Source organism: Martes martes, assembly GCF_963455335.1.
Source record: "Martes martes genome assembly, chromosome: 11".
Lineage (NCBI taxonomy): Eukaryota > Metazoa > Chordata > Mammalia > Carnivora > Mustelidae > Martes > Martes martes.
Window position 1 is genome coordinate 80279045 of NC_137899.1, and position 23014 is coordinate 80302058.

Sequence of the window (23014 nt, forward strand, 5' to 3'; positions counted from 1 at the left end):
TTTCACAGAGATCGAGCTCTTCTAAGTCCTTTATGAGAAGATCTCTTATCCAAATCCCCACTTTGAGAATGCCTCTGGGTATGTTTTCCTTCTCTGAGTGAACAATAAAATCCCTACACAGCAACATCAACACCTTGTCCCCATACTTCAGCCCGAATACAGCTACAGTCTCAATGCACAAGCTTCACTATTTGGTCCCTAAGGTTTTACTCCTTGCAGTACAGCTATGCATTTAAAAAGATGTGTATCAGGGCGCCTGGGTGGCTCAGTGGGGTAAGCCTCTGCCTTTGGCTCTGGTTGTGATCTCAAGCCCCGCAAGGGGCTCTCTGCTCAGCGGGGAGCCTGCCCCCCCCATGCCTGCCACGCCTCCCCGCTCTGCCTGCCTCTCTGCCTACTTGTGATCTCTGTCAAATAAATGGATAAAATCTTTAACAAAAATAAAATGATGTGTATCGTACCATACCCAGCATTTCTAGGTGTTTTCCACAAGCGAATTCTTAGCATTACCTTAGGACTAGCCAAGATCACCAATTCAAATCCTTTGGCTAATCTTTCCATTTTCTTTTTCCTTTTTTATGGAGATTCTTAGTAACAGGTCTAACTTTCATATATATGAGAAAAAACTACACATTTTCACCACATTTCACTACATTCCAGGAAAAAAAAAATCTATGATGGGGTGAGTATATGAAACCAAAATATGTTCAGAATTGTCTTATAGTTAAAATATAATTATTAGACTTCAGGAGATTAGCAAGTAATACTTTTGTGACCCATTATTAACAAAAGAGAAAAATATACTGAGCCAGTAATCCATAAGTTTCCCGTTCTGTTCTTTCTTTTGGAAGAATCTTAAAAACCTGGTTGAAAGAAAGTCTCCTGACACGTTACCACACGAACAATCTGGAATCTGCTGGGAGAGAGATGACTAACACAGAAAGGTCTGCCTTCCCTGCATGGCTTGCAAAAATCTCCCGCAAACAGGAGTTGGAATTTATAGCTACCTCTGTGTGGTACTCCAGACAGGTTCTCCAACAAGACTTGCCCATTTTAATTCATTTTTCCACCTGAACTCCCAAGCAGGAATATATCACCTTCACCTTTAAAATGGCATGATTCATATTTCCTAATCTAGTAAGCCCTACTCCTCCTTCCAGGACCCTTACAAACGTGTCCCCTTTACACCGTTTCTAACTGCATTTACTAGTGTGTGTTCTTTGTTTTTGACTCACCGGCTCCCACGGTGTCTGGCATATAGCCCCTGCCTTTTAATTCCTCCATGAAATTAAACTTATTTCAATTCAAGAAAATATTCAGCCACATTCGAAAATCTATTTGACAGTACAGATCACATATTTACCTTGTTTAGAAAAAATACGGAGAGTCCAGCAGTCCAAATTACCCAACTTGCACTCTTTAACGAAACTTCCTCCACTTACAAATAATATTTGATTTTTTAAAAAAATGTCAAACACATCAATTAAAATGTTCAAGAAATGATAAGCATGAGGCTAAATTCATTCCTTTATCTGACTAGGTTGTCTTAAGCATCCTTTGTGTGATGGACCCAGACTTAAGAGCCGTGGAGGAACCAAGTCTTATTCTTTCAGGTATACTGGTAGCTGTGATGCGATCACAGTCATAAGAAACCCATTAAAATGCTAAGATATTTCAAAAAAAAAAAGAAACAAATCAAAAAATGAAATAAATCAAAAAATAAAAACATAAAAAATAACAAATCAAAAAAGTGATTATGGAGTGATTATATTAAAAAGAAAGTCCTACTTTCTCAAAAACATCTGATTCACTTAAGTGAGCTCTTTCTGTATTTTATATGTTTTTATTTCGAGAGAAAGGTAAAGCCAAAATATTAGAAAAAATTGCAAATTGAAAACTGAACAGGAAAAATAATAAGCAACTTTGGAATTGTAATGGAACTTAATAATATAATTTCATTATTAATAATATTAATAATTTCATTATTAATCATATATATACATGTATGTATATATATATATGTGTACACACACACACACACACACACACAAGATACATATTATGTAATCGTAGAGATGGGACTGGATTCCACAACAGTATGGGTTTACTTTCTGATAGTACTATCTTAACACTCTACAAGGTATTTATTTAATCAGTAAAAATTAAATATTGTTACATTTGATAGAATTATAGATTTTGTGTGGTAAGGATCTTAAGAAAACACATTTGGAAACTGGAGACTACGATATCTAGGGGACTCAAGTCTCACTAAATCACAAATAGTTAAACCCAGAGCTAAGCTTCAATGAAAAGAAGAGATTATTCTCTAGAACACAGTGGTATTAAGGGATCAGGGTTCTGGGCCCTTGAGATCATGATCTCAACTCCAGAGTTCACAGATGAGGAAACTGACTTTCCCAAGGTCACCTAGGAGGAAATCATTATCTTAAGGCTAGAAACACAAGTGTCCACAAATCTAGTTAGATATATTCCTTCTAATATACCATATTATTTTATAATTCATATTCTGAAACTTATATTGCTTTTCCAAATAAGCCAATTACCTCTTATTTTCTGGCAAAGTTATTATTTAAGATAGCTGTAAGATATATAGTTATCTGTAAGAAACTATAATCAAAGACTCTTAAGACTACTATGGGTATGGGAAAGGAAAGTGAATTGAACAGCAAGTAATTTGAGGCATTATCCCTTTATTTTCTTCTCTCAGATACATATTCAATAAATCACCATCATTTGTTTTATCATACTTATTGATTACATTTTCAATGAATGTAAAATTATCATCCTTTGATGTGTTTAATACTGCTCTTAAATTTTCCTTGGTCTGAGTACTACCATGCTACTTTCTCTCCATATTCTTGCCATTTGTGGTGTAGCTCTTAAGATCACCAAACAAATGGATTTTGTTGTTTAATCCCATTCTGAGATTTGGACTCTTAATGTGTACATTTAATACATGTATAGTAAGAATAGGTGTCTTCTGCTTTAGGTTTTTTAAAAAATTTTTATTATGTTCAGTTAGCCACCATAGAGTACATCATTAGTTTTCAATGCAGTGTTCAAAAATGTTTTAGGTTTACTAAAGTGGCCTCAACATCCCATTTTTATTCTCTGCCAGTTACTTTAAAACTTTTCAAGGACAGAGGTAACCTCCTATTATCTCTATTTTTAAAAAATCATTTTTGACTGTTTCTTATATAACCTGAGGAGTACAGCCCGTTTTTAATCACTCCATTCATTAACTTTGACAAAAACCTGGAATTTAGTATCACATTTTGTTATAATTCTTCATCGGGTGCCTAGGTGGCTCAGTCAGTTGAGCATCTGACTCTTGATTTCAGCTCAGATCATGATCTGAGGGTCCAAAAATTGAGCCCTGCATTGGGCTTCGTGCTCAGCGGGGACTCTGGGATTTTCTCTCTCTCCCTCTCCCTCTGACACCTGCCCCCCCCAACCCCCAATGCTCTCTAAATTAAATAAAAATTTAAAAAAATTACTTCACATGTCCATAACTTGTTCAGGAATCATTTTTCATGTTTATGTTTGACTCAAGATATTTTATAACCGTTAATAGAGATTTAGCTCTATTATCATTACTCTTTAATTCTTTTATAACCGTTAATAGAGATTTAGCTCTATTATCATTACTCTTTAATTCTTTTATATTTTAATTTTCATATTTCTGAGAAACCATACTCATTCACCTCAAATACCAGGAGTTTTGCTTTAAATATTTTTAGGAAGGTGACTTACGGAACACAGATGTTATTCGATTCTCAAGTCCCACACAATTTCCCATCAATTCTCTATAGATGTAGCTCTACTGACTTCTGTAGTTGAGTGTTAAGATGTAGGAAGCAACACATTTTTAAAAAAAGATTTTATTGGAGAGAGAGAGCACGGAGTGGGGGGGGCGTGGTGTGGAGGGTGAGGGAGAGGGAGAAGCAGACTCCCGGCTGAGCAGGGAGCTCTATGTAGGGCTCCATCCCAAGACCCTGGGATCAGGACCTGAGCCAAAGGCAGACCCCTAACGCACTAAGCTACCCATGCACCCCAATGCACATATTTTTAACTGAAAAAAATATTTTACAAGACATGTTTGAAGGTATCTTCTCACTAAATTTCCTGAAATGTGGAGGTTTATCTGCAGACTCTTCTAAATACCAGAAAATGTTTTTGTTTACTTTCACTGTTGCTTTTATTACTATTTCTGTTTTATCTGTATTCTCTTCCCACTTCGATAAGGAGATTTTTTTTTTTATCATATTGGGTATTTTCTTTCTTTCTTTAATATTTGCCACTGTGGGTAGAGTTTTCAGACTTAGAGCTTCCCAAAGTCTTCTATGTTACTTACTTCATTCTGTATAGTGTTCATTCTGTACATTATTGCCTAAAATGTGGACATCAATTTTTTTGTTTTACTTCCTTATTTCTGTCAGCTCTCTTCTATTAATTTCAGCAAGCTCTCATTTCCATACACTTTTCAATGGAGTCCATGTTTCTTACACATTAAGCGAAATCAGTATTAATATTACAGAATCCCTTCACAGGTCTCCATTACTCCCCTCCCTCCCCATACCACCTCACCTCTCCTCTATCCTTAAATAACAGGGCTCTTTCCAGGTCTGATTTTGCTGAATGACAGGAAATTCTCATTGCTTCCCCTTCGTCTCCCACTAGAGAACTTGACAGGATTCACCCCCTCAGTCTCAAGCTGGAGAGAAAGTCGAAATGAACAGCTCTCTCTAACCCAGCTTCGATTTTCTAGCAGGCATTTATGTAGTGAGGTTTGGGTAGGAATTCTTCCAGTGGCAATGGTATGGTTCTCTACACTCAGAGGCAAAACAAAGTATTTAAATATTAGGTGGTTTTTACATTTTATTTGCTTTTGGTGAAATTACAGAAGGAACTAATTTAGTTATAAGATGACAGAATAGTAAAAATATTTTAAATGCTCCAATGCTATGTGTTTGGGGCATTTAACCTAGGAACTTAAACATACAACCGAAAACCAGTTGAGAAAATGAGTGCTTCTGTGACATAACTGTTCCCACCGACCTGCTTAGGTGGGCCAGGGTTCTCCATGCTTACATCTCTAAATAATGCTGCACACAAGCAATCAATCTGAAACTTTCTCATTTTAGAAAAATTGCTCATTTACAGAAAAATTGGGCAGGGAAGCCACCAGTCCATGAAGATGGGCATTTCCAATAAAATTTCACTTTTTTATGTTTAATAATGGTTCTTCAAGTTTTGTCACATATCTACTTTTATTAGTTGTCTGCTAGTTATGATTGCAAACGTGCATCAATATAAAATAATTTTTAATACTTAAAGCCTTTGTTTATAAGTTTGTTTTCTCCTTTTCCTTTGGTCTTATTTTTATTCAAGTGAGGTAGTTTAACTAACTTGGTTTCTTCAAACAGAGGGAGAAGGGAAAATAAATCTGGGTGTCTAGCAAAAGAAGAAGTAATGAGGAAGCTGTTTTTAGGGAAAGGGGCTTTCTGTCTTTCCTATGTTATTTTTTGTCTGTTAGATACGTTTGTTCTCTGCTTAAGTTTGCTTATTTATGTAGTATAAACAGAAGTTTATTGTCTCCCTGTTTTGGAGGTTAGAAGTTGAAAATCGAGGTTGGTTCCTTCTGAGGGCTGTGAGGGGGACTCTATCCCTGGTTTCTCCCATCACGTCTGTCAATGTTCGGCATGTCGTGGCTTGTAGAAGGATCATCTTGGTGTCTACCTTCATCTTCCCATGGGGTTCTCCCTGGGTGCCTGACTACTCCCAAAACCTTCTTCTTTAGAAGGACAGCAGTCATGCTGAATTAGGGACTCACCCTTTTCCAGTAACACCACATCCTAATTAGGACACTTTTTCCAACTAAGGTCACATTCTAAGGAACGTTAGGACTTCATGGGAATTTTTTTTTAAGTTCCAACTTTGTACACTTCTTTTTACTTTCAGAGTAGCGTGACAGGGTGATGGAAGAGGATTCTGACACATAATACTTACTTCCTAAGAGTAGAATTCTGTTGGGGAAGACCCAGGGAAATAAGAATTCAAGGAGAAAAAGCTAATAAAACACAATTTTCAATGGTTACAGGTAGCCACAGAATCACAGTGGCACTTAGGTCCTCTTTGGCGTGCTTACGATTGATGAATGGCTTTGTTTTAGAAACTGTATCCATTGCAAGAATTTAAATTTATGATGAAAAGTTTACGGTGACCTGGGGCACCTGGTTGGCTCCGTTAAAGCAACTGGCTCTTGATTTCAGCTCAGGTCATGATCTCAGGGTCATGAGATCAAGCCCTACATAGGGCTCTGCGCTGGGCACGGACCCTGCTTAAAGAAGCTCTCCTCCCGGGGTGCCTGGGTGGCTCAGTTGGTTAAGTGTCTGCCTTTGGCTCAGGTCATGGTCCCAGGGTCCTGGGACTGAGCTCCACATCGGGCTCCCTGATCAGTGGGCATTCTGCTTCTCCCTCTGCCTGCTGCTCCCCCTGCTTGTGTGCTGTCTCAGTCAAATAAATAAATAAAATCTTAAAAAAAAAATCTCTCTTCCCTCTCCCTCTGTCTTCCCCACTCCCCTGCTCTGCCCCCCTGCTCTCTCTTAAGAAAAAAAAAAAGTTTACAATGACCTATAAGTTGTACAAAATTATTTACTCCCTCTCTCTCTGTCTTCCCCACTTCCCTGCCCTGCCCCCTGCTCTCTCTTAAAAAAAAAAAAAAATACAATGACCTATAAGTTGTACAAAATTATTTACTGGCAAAAGAGTTTGAAGAGTAGCATGAATGTAATCTGGTCTTTTAGAAAGATATATTTGGTCATTCTTTGATACCTTGCACAGATCTGGGAATTAGTCTTTCTTGACTTACTAGTCAGAACGGTAAATAACTGCCTTTAGTTCCACGTGCATTTATAATTTTGATATATTTTCCTGTTCTTGTGGTATTTCCCCCTCCATTCATTCACTCGACAAATATCTACAATGAGTATGTCTAGGTCGGGAGCATTATAACAATGTCCTCAGCATCAGCGTCAGAAAAAAATTAGAAAAATAATATCAATCTCATACAGAATGGAGAAGACTTCACAAATAAAGAAGTATCGTTAACAACTTTGAGTGTGAATCATTTTTGAAGAAAAATAAAACTATAAAGAGAATGATATTGAAGGGGGTGTATTTTTGATAATTGGGCCAGAAAAGGGCTTTCTGAAGATAATCATATCAAGGCATTTCAAACAGCAGGAAAGGGGGATAAAGCCAGGTTTAACAGGATCTGCCACTGCAAAACAGAAGTCCCACTCTCATTTGCCCTCACTTACGCTTTCCCACTCATCTCGGATATGACCTTGGGGAAGTCACCTTAACTCTTACATACCTCAGTCGATTTCCTGTCAAAGGAGACAAGGATGATGGCCCTCCAGAGCTCTGAGAGAATCAGAGACAATGGATGTAGGGCTCCTGGCCCCTGCTGGCCCGTGGCACAGGAGTCCCCAACAAACCACACCCCGCTGTCAGGAGACCACCTTCCTCTCTCTCCTCCTTAGCGACTTCCAAGAATAATTGCATTGGGGTTGGAGATGGGCCTTACTGCTGTAACAGAGTGAAGGCGTCTGGCCGATTTTGATTTGGGGGACCATATGCTTCTCTGCTGTGAATGGCTTTCCTCTCTTGGCTTCCAGGTCCCAACCTCACTTGGTTCTCCCCGCACCCCACCCCTTCCCTAGGTTGTTTCTTTCCCATCAAGATCACAGACCTGTCGAATGAATACGTAAATAAACAAGAACCTGAGAAAGAGAACGTGGAGATGCCTCTAATTGTAATTTTAGATATGATCCCCTTTATTTCTAATGGACATGATCTTGATTATACATTTCAATGAACGTTTTGAAATGGTTACTCTTTTTAAAAGCATTCATCTCTAAAGATCTCTATATTAATTATGTTCATGTAGTCAGGCACTACATGGGGTCATACATGTAGTATGTCATACACAGATATGATACGTGTAACCCACCTAAAATGCTAAAAATTTGTTTGCCATTTAAGATCTAGTTTTTCAAAATTGCCCGTCAAAAGGCTTGTTTTTTCACATGCAATGTAAAATGCTTAACATCAGTGTTGTTTCTTTCTTTAATATAACTTGATACAGGTCCAGTTGCTGTTTTAGGCTTTAAGCACTTATATTTCTAGCTCACTTTAAATAATTATTTAACATGATGGATACATAAAATTTTAAGTACCAAATTCAAGATCTTTAGAAATAAAAAAAAGCACAACACAAACAAACAACAAACAAAAAACCCTTCACCTTCAAAGGAATCACCTACTTTCTAAAGCCATGGTGATTTAAGTGATAAAGTATTAAACACGTGTTTTATTTTGTATGTCTTTTAATATTTTACTTAATGCTTTACTATCTCAAAAGTCACTCACCAGACTCAGAATCTGTCATGGATAACTGGGCAGTGGGTTTTTAACAAAGAGTACAGATGGAAGAGTAACAAAACACCAACGACTAACAAAGCTATCACTAAGAATTAGGAAACCTGACCCAGGAGACAGCTGAAAAAAAGTACAGATTGGCTTTTGAATACACTGGTTCCAGAAACAACGGACTATGAATACCATCCTTTTAACTCCCCGCCTCCTGGTTCTAGTTCCATAAAACGATGCTGCATTTTACACTTCCCTGGAGTTCTTTAGTATCCCCAAGAGCTTTCCCATTCCCCATCTCTTTTGCAAGGTCATGTTAAAGCACATTCCTGAGGCAAAGTCTACAATGAACCTGCAGGATACATTCTAGTGAATGCTTCTGAATGCATTAACACCTTATACCTACTGGTTCGCTAGCCAATATCCAAACTGAGGGTAATCGGGAAAAGCTGGAGTCTGAAAAAAGTGTCACCATCAGTTGACACTAAGTTAAAATACGTCACTGAAAGAGAAGCTATGGGATCGGGGTGGGGGGGGTGGGGGGTGGGGGAGGGGGGACGACTACCCTGCTCCCTGGGCTCCCAAGGGGGGGATTCTGCGGCCTCTACTCTGCTTCATCACCACATGACAGGGAATTACACAGAGACAGGTGGTCTGACCTAGTATTTGTTTTCACTTATAAGCCTCCTTGTATATTGCCGAATAAAGCTTATATAATATACTGTATTGCAATTGAAAATCCTTCCCGTGGAAAGATATAGCAATAATAAACATTCAGTATACTTAATGCAATCCACTCTTAACTCCATAAAGAATGGATTTATTGAGAACTGGGGGATAGAAACAGACTTTAATCTGAGGACAGCATTAAATCAGGTTTTGGCATCACTACCTTTGACAGGGCACCTTCACTTAAGTTGCTCAGGTCCCACGAGGTCTCTGCATCTGGTCTGGGAATCCGCCCATGTCGTTTTCAATTGCCAGCCTGTTCAACACCTGTCTGCGTCCACGTGTGTAAGCGTTAACTATGAGTTTTTAGAGACCACAGCATCCACGTTTCATGTTGTATTCCTACTGCAGAGATCATGTTAACAGCTGGCAGCTTAGCAACTGCCACCATCTAATTTCAGTAAAGATTAAGGCTTAAAAAATCCTTAGCTGGAAACGCTCTTGGTAGAGGCCAAAGGTGCTGCTAGAATTATTTAAAAAAAAAAAAATCCCCACAGCTTAATTTAATCAAGGAAAAGGACTATATCTTCAAGATCATGATGGATTTGAGGGGAACATATATTTATTGTCTTGACCAAATGGCATAAAAAAGATTTAGCAATTGGTGTATAAAGAGGGGAAAGGCAGTCTTTTAAAAACAATGATCAGAGTGATGCACATATATTAAATTATTTAACAAACAGTTTCTACTCACAGTAGATTATAAGAAAGACTAGGTCCTTGTTTTCATGGAACATAAATTCTAGAAGGGGTAAAGAAATAATAGGAAAATGTGTACATAAAAAAAGATCATTTTGATTAGAAATAAATGCCCTGAAAAATCTAAAACAGGGAGTGAGTTGAGGGATACTTCGGATTGGGTGGGCAGACAAGGCCCATTTATGGTGACATTTGACCTGATACTCCAATGGGTCAGTAGAATGAGCCAGCCGTGGGGAAATGAAAACAATAGAATCTTCAGAATTCTTATAGATGCGTTTAAGAGTAGCTGAACAAGCACTAGATGAAGGAAAGGCAGGGGACTTAATTCAAAGGCATATTCACATAGAAATCACCCACTAAAAAATAAGCCCATGTTAAGTATTTATTTGAGGTACATTTGGAGAGGGAGGCTCGTGAAGCTGAGGTACTGAACTCCAGTTGTTGGCCCTGTAACTAATCTGGGGCAGAACATGCAAGTTTAAGTGCTGCTCAGTGGGACAGAGGACTCGCCAAAGAGGAAGCCAGGGGCAAGAACGTGTAAGATCTTCTCCGGGTTATGGTCGGGGTAATTCTACGCATAATGGGAAGTCATAGAATGATTTAAGCAGCAAGTGGCAAAATCGGAGGTCCGCCTCAAATAGACTATTTTGGCCATGCAAACAAGAGTTTATAAGGAGAACGGAAGGAAGCAGAAGTCGCTAGGATGACGCTGTGTAGGAGAGCCGTGTGATGGTAAGAGTAGTTTCAGCTAGCACAGAGGCAGACGCAGAGGAACTAGAGAAGGTGCATCTAAGTAGGACACTGTTCTGGCTGTAGTTCCAACAGGACACTGAGGCTTGGTCATGTATGCCCAAACAGAAGTCTGTTTTATGTTCCATATAGAGGTGTGAAAAGGAATCCAAATTAAGGGACAGATAGGACTTCCTTAAATATTTATGAGTCTGTACTATGTGGCAGGCATACATGTAGATACGTAGAAAGATCTACAGTGAATATAAATACATACATACACATAGGCTACACATACACAAATTTAGAAATTGAGACTTGTAAAGCAATTTTCAAAAAAAAACAAACCCTAAGCCCACCAATGTCTCATTCCTGACTTCACAATATTGCACAATTCTCATTCATAGGTCCTTTGCGTTTTTTTGGTAGGTACGAGCTCTACAATAAGAGGGATCAGGCATTTCCCTGGAGTCAAAATATGAAGATAACAGCAAGTTTTCAGGGAATACCAGGCATTCCTGAATGCAATGAATGAAAGAGGCATTTTGTGTTGGGATCACCACCAGGTCCATACCAGATTCTCCTTACGAAATCCAGCCTCACATTCACTTCACCTTTTATAATTTTAGCTCTGGAGATACAGGTAAGGGATCATGTAATAGCTTATCTTTTATAACTATTTTGAAAAGTAAATGTATTGTTAATGTCCAGGGGTAAACTGTATAAATTAATATGACCATTGTTTTCTTTACTATGGAAAATTCATTGGTCACAAAGCAAGAGTTATCTTAAAAAATAAATTCTAAAAGAAAAAATTCTTGTCTGCTAACATTTTATTCCAAATAAGCCCCACAACCCAGAGAACTTTCAATTTTCTTTCATATTGCAGGTGTGCATCTTGAAATGCTGACACATAATGTGTCATTTTGCTGACACATAATGACAATTATAAAAAATGACAAATGAAAAAACAAGCCAAAGTTCTGGTGACTATTTGAGTATTCCTGAGTCATATAAATCTTTATAATCTTACATCTCATAGGTATCCAATGCCATTTGGCCCAGTTACTCCATTTCTATAAGAATATTCCCACATACACACAAAGCTTAACCTATAGGGGAGATACACGCACACACACACACACACACAGAATTTCAGAAAGCCATTCTAGTGGCAATGGTTACGTGGCAATGGCCCTTTGAAAACAAGAATGGAATAAGGTGGCACTGCTGGCAGGGGTGTTGTCGATGAGGGCCTTTCATTTTCTCCATACATAATTCTGTATGATTTGATTTCTTCCTACATTAAACATGCCCTCGGTTTGCAAATTTCAAATCAAAGAAAGCCACTATCCCATGACTTTCTTGATCTGACAAACAATATACTTCTTCACTTCCCACTGCTCTCAGCCAACAGCTGATGTCTGAAGACTGGATCTAGATCAGATAATTTCATGTCGTAGTGGTATTCTCAAACACATGAGAGCAGCGTGCCACAGTGGGTCTCCCTGTGTACCTACTAGTTCAGACAGCAACAGGCTGGGGCAGCCACTTCTTTTAAGTCTCAAGCAGATTTCTGATGGCATCTCACTAACGGAGTGCCTCTCCTATGTGTGCAGCACGTACGGATCCCTCAGTGACACGGCTCACTGTTTACATCCTGTGCCAACTCAGCTGATGTGTAATTAACATTATGTCTTGATGGCCTGCTGTTGTTTGCAGCAACTTCAAGTCATGATTCTGACACGTCGACAACAAGCAGTGAACACTTTGAGACAGGGCCAAAACAACACTGATGTCTACTTCGGTTTCCAGTGATGTCACACAGTAAGTAGCCTTCACCAGCATGAGACTCTCCGTGCTTTCGCTTACTGGCCAGGTCTAGTCAAACTGTCTTGTACCTCATGAAATTAGTGATCCACAGTGACTATTCCTATAGCTATCTGTCTTCAGACCAACACTATTTGTGTGCATCAACTGAATCGTACCCTTAGGACAGGGAACATAGAAGTTTACTCTGTAGACTGAATTTGGATTTGAATGCTTGACTCTACCACATACTAACTTTAAAATTCCAGGTAAATGATATAACTCCTTCGTACAACAGGGATCATATTTATTACCTATCCCTCAAACATACCTTATTCTGAGGATTAAACAAGATGATGTATTAAAAGTGCTTCACATAGGGGCACCTGGGTGGCTCTGTGGGTTTAACCTCTGCCTTTGGCTCAGGTCATGATCTCAGGGTCCTGGGATCGAGCCCCGCATTGGGCTCTCTGCTCAGCAGGGAGCCTGCTTCCCCCCCTCCCCCAGCCTGCCTCTCTGCCTACTTGTGATCTCTGTCAAATAAATAAATAAAATCTTTTAAAAAAAGTGCTTCACATAAATGCCTGCTACCACTGCTTAATAAATATAATATAGCAGTAACTGTAGTAGGTGAGTGCTTCAAACATACTGGATTTATCACAGAATATGCAGTATGTGGGGACATACGGTTATTCAAATAGGCATTAGCAGATTATAGATTTAGGAAATAATTCAGTTTGATTAAATCAGAGAATTTTAAAGCTATTAAATGCTTGTACTATAGTGAACAAAAATGTATTATTGTCCTAAGTAATTTACAACAACGATATCCTCCAAATCTAATACTAGAACACGGAATAAGCACAAGAAAAATGAATAAGAGACACTTAAGTTTAACTTTGGTAAGATTTCAAACATATTCTTCAAAATCAATTGCTCTTTCCATTTGGCTTCGACCCACATTTACCACCTTCATTAAAAACAACAACAACAAAAACCAACCTCTTAAAAACACATGGAAATCTATTCAATACTGTAACTATACTGACTTCAGAATCTAAATGGGGACCACACCTAATCTTACTTACAATCTTACTTGGGAGCTCAATAAGCACCCCACGTTAATAAATAACTGATTGTCCTATTTTGAACTCTGCTTTAAATGTTTATATGAAAGTCTTTTCACCTCAGCAGCTCGAGTGTTCACTTTGAACAATGACTTTGCAGCTGGCCGAACCGGACTCTCAATCAATTTTTATGAGGACAAATTCTTGAGCTGATGGCTACATCTCCGGCTATATCACTCGTATAATACACACTCGCAAGTGGTGATGAGATTCCCATTATCGCCAGAGCACCATTCTGCCCATGGCAGCAGCAGACACAGCAGGGGTAGAGTGTCCTCCCTCGAAAAATGACTCCTTCACCTTTCGGTAATGCAGCCTGCAGGTATGAACCTCCAAGCTGCGTGCCAACAGAATGAGAGCTCTGTTTAAAAATACTAATAAAAACTACCCAGTTCTTCCCAATGGGTCCTTTCACTGAATCTCCATACGCATCCCTCTTGATGTTGAAGTGTATGCATTCCATTTGCCTTCCCATTACATTCGGAATTGAAAGGAAGATTCAATTGTATTTAAAACTTCAAAAAGTTGCCAGAGTACTGGCATGTTTATCTCGATACATTTGGCGTGGGATTCTCTGTAGAAGGGCACGTATGTACATATATTTGTGCAAAATTATAATGCTTAAATAGGACTTCAGATTTTAAGATGACACCTCAGACAGAATAAATACACATTCATCATAGTCTGGTAGTGTTTCTTCTAAATTTCAATTATGGGGTATATAGGTTTACATTTACATTTTAATTATGGGTTTAAACTAAATTTTGCCCTTTAAAATGTTACACTTAGGATGTCTGGGTGGCTCAGTTGGTTAAGCATCTGACTCTTGGTTTCAGCTTGGGTCATGATCGTAGAGTCATGAGATCAAGCCCCGAGGCGGGGTCTGTGCTCAGAGGGGAGACTGCTTGAGTTATCTTCCCCTGCTCCTTCCCCACTCAGTTCACACAGTCTCTCTCTCAAATAAAAATCTTCAAAAAAAAAATGTTAAACTTATTTTTGTTACTGAGAGAACGTCCTAGCTTCCCAAAGACATGGTTAATGTTCCTCAAAGACATAACCAATTAACGATCTTAAAGGACTCTAATTCTTTCTTTTATTCCCAAACTCTTTTATAGGGTGACCATCAAAGTACACATGTCTGTTCTGTAACTTTTGGTTAGTTTACTCCTTACTTAGGTAAGGAGCAAAGGATTACCTCAAATCTCACCTGGCTAAAACCATGAGGTGATCATCTGATCTCTCAAGACTGACCTAATAAAGCCAATTTTCACACATATAGTCAACACAGTTGAAATTCTCTTGGTCTGTCACTTAACCAGATCTCCAGACTAATGAACACTCTGATTCATTCTTTAAAACATAATAGATACGATCCACATACAAGTAATAAATATATACTCTTTGGTATTAACCCAAAGGAGTTGACAATGAAAATCTACATAAAAACTTGCCCAAGAATGTTTATAGCAACTTCATACACAATTGCCAAAACTCAGAAGCCACCAAGATGCCCTTCAGTAAATGAATGGATAAACTGATTCACCCAGACAATGGAATATGGAATATTATTCAGTAATGAGAAGAAATGAGCTATCAAGCTATGAAAAGACATGGAGGAAACTTACAAGCCTATTATTACTAAGTGGAAACCAATCTGAAAAGGCTATGTGCTGTAAGATTTCCATCCTGGAAAAGATGAAGCTACAGAGACAGTAAAAAGATCAGTGGTTGCCACAGAGGAGAGAAAGGCCAAATTGGCTTAGGACAGGATTTTCAGGGCAGTGAAAACACTCTGTGTGACATTTCAGCGTTGGATGTATGCCATTACACATTTGTTCAAACACATTTAATATACAACACTATGCACACTGGATGACTATGATGTACCAATGTTGGTTCATTCTTGGTAACAAATGTATCAAGTGATGTTGATGATGGGGAGACCATGGCATGTGGGGGGGGTAGGGGGTGTATGGAAAAATAAAGTCTTTAAGAAAGTAAAAATAAAAAAAGTGTAATGACTAATATGTAAAACTCTGTGCTTACTAAGAGTCAGCTAGGTTTGTTTGTGCCAATAACATCAGCTATTAAAACTATGAAATTAAAAAAGAGTCTGCATTGTAATGCATGAAATAGGACAATGAAAAACAAACTGCAGTTTCTATAAAATATCAGTTGAATGACTTAGAAAGATTTGATAAAGTTGCGAATGCAAACCTGTTAAATTAGATGTGAGACATCTATAAATAGGAATAAAATCAAATGTCCAGAAAGATCTGCATGAAAACTGCCTAGTCAATGCATTTAAGTCCTTGTAATGATGTAAAGAAATTAAATATGGAAGCCAAAAAAGAGGTCTTACGGGTGTGGTTTTTGGAGGACAGATCACCCAGAACTCCAAAAGGAAGACTTACCCAAAGCAAATGTTTGGGCTTTCTATCAAGACCGCCAAAGTACTTGCATACAAGTACGTGTATCTTTTGTTAAATTAGTTGACCAAATATTGGTTCTAATCACATAAGGCTACATTTTAAATGAAATAGGCTGGCTGGCTGCCATGCAGATAAAACTACTTTTGATGGAATTTTTATGCTTTTCATGAAGTTACCATGCATTGTGGCACATCCAACAATGGATAGATTACCTTCCATCTGGAAGACAGCAAATGACAGTTTTCCCTCCTTGGCATTTCACCATGTTATTCTGATAGACTCCATTTAAAGTTTGCTTAATGCATGGGTAGGAATCGACAAGATTTTAGAGACTATTTTATGTTAAGAATACCAAGCATGATTTTCTTTTCATATATATCCATTGGGGATAAAATAGCTTGGATTCATCACAGAATGGAATGACTACTACTTAGAAAGTATTCCTTACTGTAAATTTATTTTGATGAGTACATTCTATGAGCAAAGGTTATCTGTGATTAACAAACAAACAAAACAGAGTCAGTCAGAATAAATATCCCAGGAACCTGTCTATATTCAGAATCCTATTACAAACCAATCTACCAGTCCAGGTAATTTACCGATGTAATTATGTGAATAGGTGATAAAAATGGAATATCTGTATAAAAGTGGGAGCTTCTAAGTATTATGGTTTATCTATAAAATATCAGAATGATGCAGTTTTTCCCAAGGTATGTTATCCTGTTATCCTGAAGAATTTAAGATCTTTTCAGGGAATCTGTGAGGTCAAAACTATTTTTGTAATAATATTTAGACATCATCTGCCTTTTTCACAGCTCTCCTCTCATGTGCGTATGGTGGAATTTTCCAGTGGCTAAATTTCATCTGATATTGCAACAGATTGAATGAGGAAGCTGATATGAAAATACAGCTGCATTCTATTAAGCTAGACATTAAAGAGATGTACAAGCGTGTAAAATAATGCCTCGCACTTACCTAAATTGATTCAGAACACAGTTATTTTACATAAAACTGTTACTTGTGTTAGCATGTAAGAAAATTGCTACTTTTATTTTGAAATGAAGTATTTAAGGTTTTTTTTTTTTTTAGTTTTAATTTCTAACACAGTGAATATTAATAGATTTAACCCACTAAACAAAAGTTTGAGAACTGCTGTCTTAGATTGATTGTGTAACAGGAAAATAATTTACTAACCTGAACAAGAACAAAGTAACGTTTTTTCCATCTTTTCCAAACCTTCTGTCCTAGGGCATACAGATATCTGGCAAAAAAAACAAGCAAAGAATATTTTAGATGAATAACATTGTGGCTCTGTATAATCGTATTTCTTCCATAGGTATTTATTCTTGAGACCAGCCTGCTTAAGGCGAAGTTTAGTTCATTTGGAAGCTGAGACAACATGTAGCTTCTGTGTTACAAAATGACTGAGCTTATTCTAGGTTCTTGAAAGGGAATTGATTTATGTGGCTTATCAATTTGTCAGTTCTTACTATAAATTGAGCGAAGTTGGAGCTAGAAAGGATCATCAGAGAACCAGTGGGAATTTTATTCTTACACACACTTCTTAGGAGAGACAAAGGCTATAAACTGGGGATAGAGGATTCATGTTTCAGCTCTCAGATGACCACGGCTGAGAAGTGTGGCCTAAGGGGGAGGCATTGTAGAGTCAAGAACCCAGAGGGAAGGGTCACTGTCCAGTTGGATGACCCCAAGTTACGTTGGCACCGATCTCAGTTTCTGTTTCTTCAACTAGAAATGGCAGGACTGGGTTTGCTGATTTCTAAGGTCTCTGCCAGCCTCAGAATTTGGTGGCCTAGCTGACTTAGGGAAGAATCTTGCTGCAAATTTTCCTAACTATGGAATTCAGGCAATCATGTATGTGAAGAAGACATAGCCCAATTCAATATAGTTACCGCCAGTGCTTTTGTTTAACTTCACATTGCTGATAGTAAGGTGAGAGGAAATGAATAAAGCAGACAATCATCTGAGAACAAAACTTTTCTTCTTACTGAATATATAGATGTAAGCATATATATCAAGGAGGAAAAGGAAGATATTAAACATTAATGAAGTAAAGCATATCATGGAGAGCTATTTTGAAATTATACCATAGAAACTTATACACACCTCCTACAAAAGTAGAAAAGATTGTTAGATGCTTGAAATATAACAAATATAGGCCCAATTTTTAAATTAAAGATTTTAAAATATTTTATCAATGTCCTTTTCTTCTGAAGTGAAGGTTTGTCTCTGTAAAGGCTACTCTAAATTTATATATGGTTCTGAGTATTAAAAAGTACTATGGTTATTCATTTATTTGGGGGCTTAAAGTCTTGAGACTTTCACAATGTTTATTTTTTAATTTTATTTGTTTTAAAATATTTATTATTTAAAGAGCACACAAGACGGGGAAGGCACAGAGAAAGAAGGAGAGGAAGAGCCCACATGGGGCTCCATCTCACAACCAACCCAGAGATCATAACCTCAGCCTAAACCAAGAGTCATACACTCAAGCAACTGAGCTAGCCAGGTACCCCAGAGACTTCCACAATTTTTAAAACTAAAATCTTAGCTTGAATTTTTCATCTCTTATTAAAATAATTTTCTTTAAAAAAATAAAATAAAATAATTTTCTTTTTTGAAGCAAAGCAAATGCTCTTGCCCCCTCTTAAAAGAAATTCAAGATATTGGCTAAGGTATGTTGAAACGAATGGGTACGCTTTAAAAAAATTTTTTTAATACCCCTTCCCTCATTTGTCCCACCCTAAGCTTTCCCTCCTTTGGCAACCGCCAATATGTTCTCTGTATCTATGGGTTTGATTTCTTGGGTTCTAAATTTTCAGAATCAAGAAAACTAACATGCAGTTCCTAAAAGTCAAAATAAAAACTAGGCGTTTACATTGGAAAGCATCATCCACACTGCCCAAATTACTTTCTTTCAGACAAATCAGCTAGCTAGATGAACTTCTCTTTGGCTGGCACAATACCCTTGACACCACATGGCCTGCACTCCCGGATATGATGTGAATTCATTTAGTGACTGACAGAGACATCCACAGTTCCTGTTCTCACCTGTTCACTACCTCCTCTTGAGGTCCCTTTAAAACCCTTTGCCCCACCTCTGCTCCAGCTTCTCTAATTTCTCTTCCGTGGTTTTGGTGATAGGTGTTTAGCTGCTCTCTTTCTGTCTGTCCTAGGTAATTTCCCTCTCCTGAAATGCACACACCGAACTTCTATCACAGGGTTAACAGCAATGACCCCAGGGGCTAGATACAGGACATAAGACAAATGGCTTGTATGAAAGTGCACTAGCAAAATGTGCACCAAACGGCTGCCTGAGAGCCAGAGAAAATGTGGCATCACCTTTGCCGGTGACCACTGCCTGCTTCTGAGCTCCTTCAAGGGTCTCACTTAGCATGCTGCTGGGCAACTTGGGTCATACATAAGTGAAAGTGAAGAGTGATCCACAAACCATCAAAACCATCAGCAAGTGTAAGTCTTGCTGAGAGTGAAGGTCCTACACAAGGAGTACTACTACCTGCTGCAACCATCACTCAAAACCATGGATCAACACACTGGGAACGACAGTGTAGGATTTCTCTGAAAACAGCACGGCAGTGGGTGGACACATGCATGTGTCTACTGGAGGTTGGGAGAGGATATAAGAAATTGAAAAAAGACAATTTGAGACTGAAACCAAGGTAAGCACTTGAACACTGGGCCCTGAGGTATTCTGGGGTGTTACACTTTAAGGAGGAATTCAATCAACCATACACGGGAGTCACAAATGAACAAGTGTATCTCAGAAGTAGCTGGGCAGGAGAGTTTTACTCTCTGCCTAAGAAAAGAAAAAAAAATTACATTCAACAAAAGATCGATTGCATAAAGGAAATATTATAAATGTTATGTAGCAAGAATGGATAGTTTTTGCCCTTCAGTTTTCACATTAACCGGACTAAAATTTTATGAAATAAAATGGACACGAATACATCAGAAAAGTTAACTATCCTGGATAAGAACACATTAAACTTAATTTCAACAAATTTGCGGGTTTTTTTCCACCCTAAGAATGATTTCTGGCATTAGGTATCTAGTATCACTGTCTTGCTGCTTTTTCACTGGTATAAAATTAGATTCTGGGCATAAGAGATATTTAAAACCAAGGGAAGAATGAGAACAAGATGTTCACCAATATCGTTTAAAATAAAAAACTCGAAACCGCCTAGGAATCAAATGTTAAGGAAGGAGTAAGTTGCTATTAAAAGTGATGTCAAAAAGAATCATGTGAGGGGCGCCTGGGTGGCTCAGTGGGTTAAAGCCTCTGTCTTCGGCTCAGGTCGTGGTCCCGGGGTCCTGGGGTTAAGCCCCACATCGGGCTCTCTGCTCAGTAGGGAACCTGCTTCCTCCTCTCTCTCTGCCTGCTTCTCTGCCTACTTGTGATCTCTGTCAAATAAATAAATAAAATCTTAAAAAAAAAAAGAATGATGTGAAAAAATTATTATAATGCTAGGTTTAAAAAAAAAAAAAAAGCAGTCACATGAGCTTACAGTACATGCATGGGGAGAAAATCCAGAAAGACACATCAAAATATTAAGCCTGCAATTAATACTGGGCTGTTGAGATTAAAGATGAATTTCATATTTTTTAAAGATAATCTCTATGCCCAACATGAGGCTTAAACTCACAACCTCAAGGTCAAGAGTTGCACGCTCTACTGAACCAGCCAGCTGCTCCTTCGTGTTGTTCTTTATGACTTCATGTTTTCACAATTTCTACACTAAGCAGGTCTTCCTTTGTTTTTTTTTAAAGTAGGGTTTACTGGTATGGTTTACAGAAGGTAAGAACGCTCCACTTCAGGTATATAATTTGGTGAGTGTTGACATCACAATGGAAGTACCAACACCGCGGACCTACAGAACATCCGCCCCCCCCCCTCCGCCTCCCAAAAGTTCCTTCAGGTCCTTTCATGATCAATCTCCTCCTCCCATCCCCCAGCTCTGCAACAACTGTTCTGATTTCTGACTTTTCAGTTGTTTTCCAGAATGCCATAGAGATGGAAAAAACAGAGTACGGAGCCCTTTTGTGTTTGACTTCTTTCACTTAGTAAATGGCTTTTGAGATTCGCCACTGTTGCCTGTATCAGGAGTTCATTCCTTTCCGTTACTGAATATTATATTTCATTGTATGCAGTCACTTCAATGTGTTTATCCATTCACCAGTTGTTGGACATTTGGATTGTTTTCTCTTTTCTAGCAATCGTAAACAAAACTGCTAGAAATATGCATGTAAAGGTCTTTGTGTGGGCATGTGTTTTCACTCCTCTCAGGTAAATATCTACGAGTGAGATGACTGAATTATATTTCAAGTGTGTGCTTAACTTTATATGAAACGGCCAAACTGGTTTTCCAAAGTGGCTGTACACTTTTGTATTGCCACAAGCCATGTCTGAGACGACGTCATTTCATTATCAGAAAAAAAATATTATGAAGGATTTGGGAGACCTAATCACTATAGAGCCATAAATCATATTTTTGGTACGACAAAGTCAAGTACAGTGACAAATATTCTTATCTTTAGTCTACAGGTAGCATGAGTACAGTGGAGAATCCTACAAGCTTTCACAGTTCAATGGTTTACTGGTTTTCAGGGTGATTTCCAAGTTGTGGTGTGGTGGTCTTAGCTGTAGGAGGGTTGAATTGCAGAGAGAGTAAAGAAAAAGCTGAAATCATTTGAATATTTGGTCATAAGCACAAATCCATTTATTAGAAACATGTAAAAGAATCAAAATGCATTCTCGCCACACTTTTTTTTTTTTAAATGTTGTGTTAGGTTACAAATTCTCTTTTATGGATAAACTGTAGTAAGATCTACTGAGATTTTTTTATTTCAGAAAAATATACTAAAGTTACATTTAACACATATGCTCTACTAGGCAGTAAGATTCAGTTCATTACACTTACACAGAGATATTTGAGTATCCTTAATTACTGAAAATTGAGTTCCTCTACATAGAGACTATATCCATAACAAATTTTTGAAGAATTTGTATACATAAGCCAACTTGGTCATTATGATGAACATCAATTATAACTGCAAGATTCTGTAAAGGAGAAGGTATGGTTGATAGGGCTAAATCTAGTGATAGTATTAATTAAACAGATCTTTGAAAGTTATTTACCTGTCATCCATTTCTGTTTCATAAAAATAGAATTTTTAAAAATTCTATTAAAGTTTAAAAAATCTATTATTAATATTTTCCTCTCTGATTTCTGAACAAATTGGTTTTTTATCACTTTATGAACTCTGATTCTACCCAATAAAGGTGTAGAGAAGATCTTCCAGGAAGCGTATCCGTCATTCTGGACAGAGACTGACTACCTTGGTTAGTCTGTCCTTCGGTCTGCATAGCAGCTGTATTCTTCCTGAATGTTCTGTAACCTGCTGAGTCATTGTTAGCTTCCTCTCAATTGATTGTATGATTAACTCAAACAAAAAAGATAGGTTTTTGGGGTTTTTTTTTAGGGTATGTAAATCAGACCTGCCAAATACCAGTCAAACTGGGAACACACAGTTAACTGGGCTTTATGTGACAATTTATAATGTTATCCAGCAAAATAAATATTTATCATATAGCCCAACAGCGACATTCTCTATGGCATACTGCTAGTTTCTCTCACCTTATTTTGAAGAGGTCTTAAGGAGGAAAGTGAGTTTTTTGCTTTTTTTGTTTTTCTTTTTTACACGAAGCTTTCAACATTATTCATTTTCATCAACCTAGAGAATTTGGTTTTAAACAAAGTGTTTTTACTCATCCTCGTTAAATTATCTCAGCAAAGTAACAAATGGATGGCAAATGAAGGAACACGTATCAGCAATTTCCATAGTCCTACTACATTCTTCAGGCCTCAGAGTATGGCCCCAGGGGGAAAAAAATCCCTAATCAAAATTAAATTTGATCCAAGAATTACTTGAATGGGAATGAGAGAGAGAATCTACTGTATATAACATACTTGAAAAGGACATACTTCCAAT

At 37.8% G+C, this 23014-nt stretch overlaps 1 protein-coding gene across 6 annotated transcripts in view; it reads right to left on the reverse strand.

Moving 5' to 3' along the window:
* Positions 1-23014, reverse strand: part of CADPS2 (calcium dependent secretion activator 2) — a 526208-nt gene that overhangs the window by 163473 nt on the left and 339721 nt on the right. For all 6 annotated transcript variants that reach the window (XR_013967617.1, XM_080817937.1, XM_080817936.1 and 3 more), the window contains exon 9: positions 17177-17243. Coding sequence is in view for 5 of the 6 variants with exons in the window: in XM_080817937.1 (XP_080674063.1) it covers positions 17177-17243 (67 nt within the window). In the remaining variant the exon portion in view is untranslated. The remainder of the gene's footprint in view (positions 1-17176; positions 17244-23014) is intronic.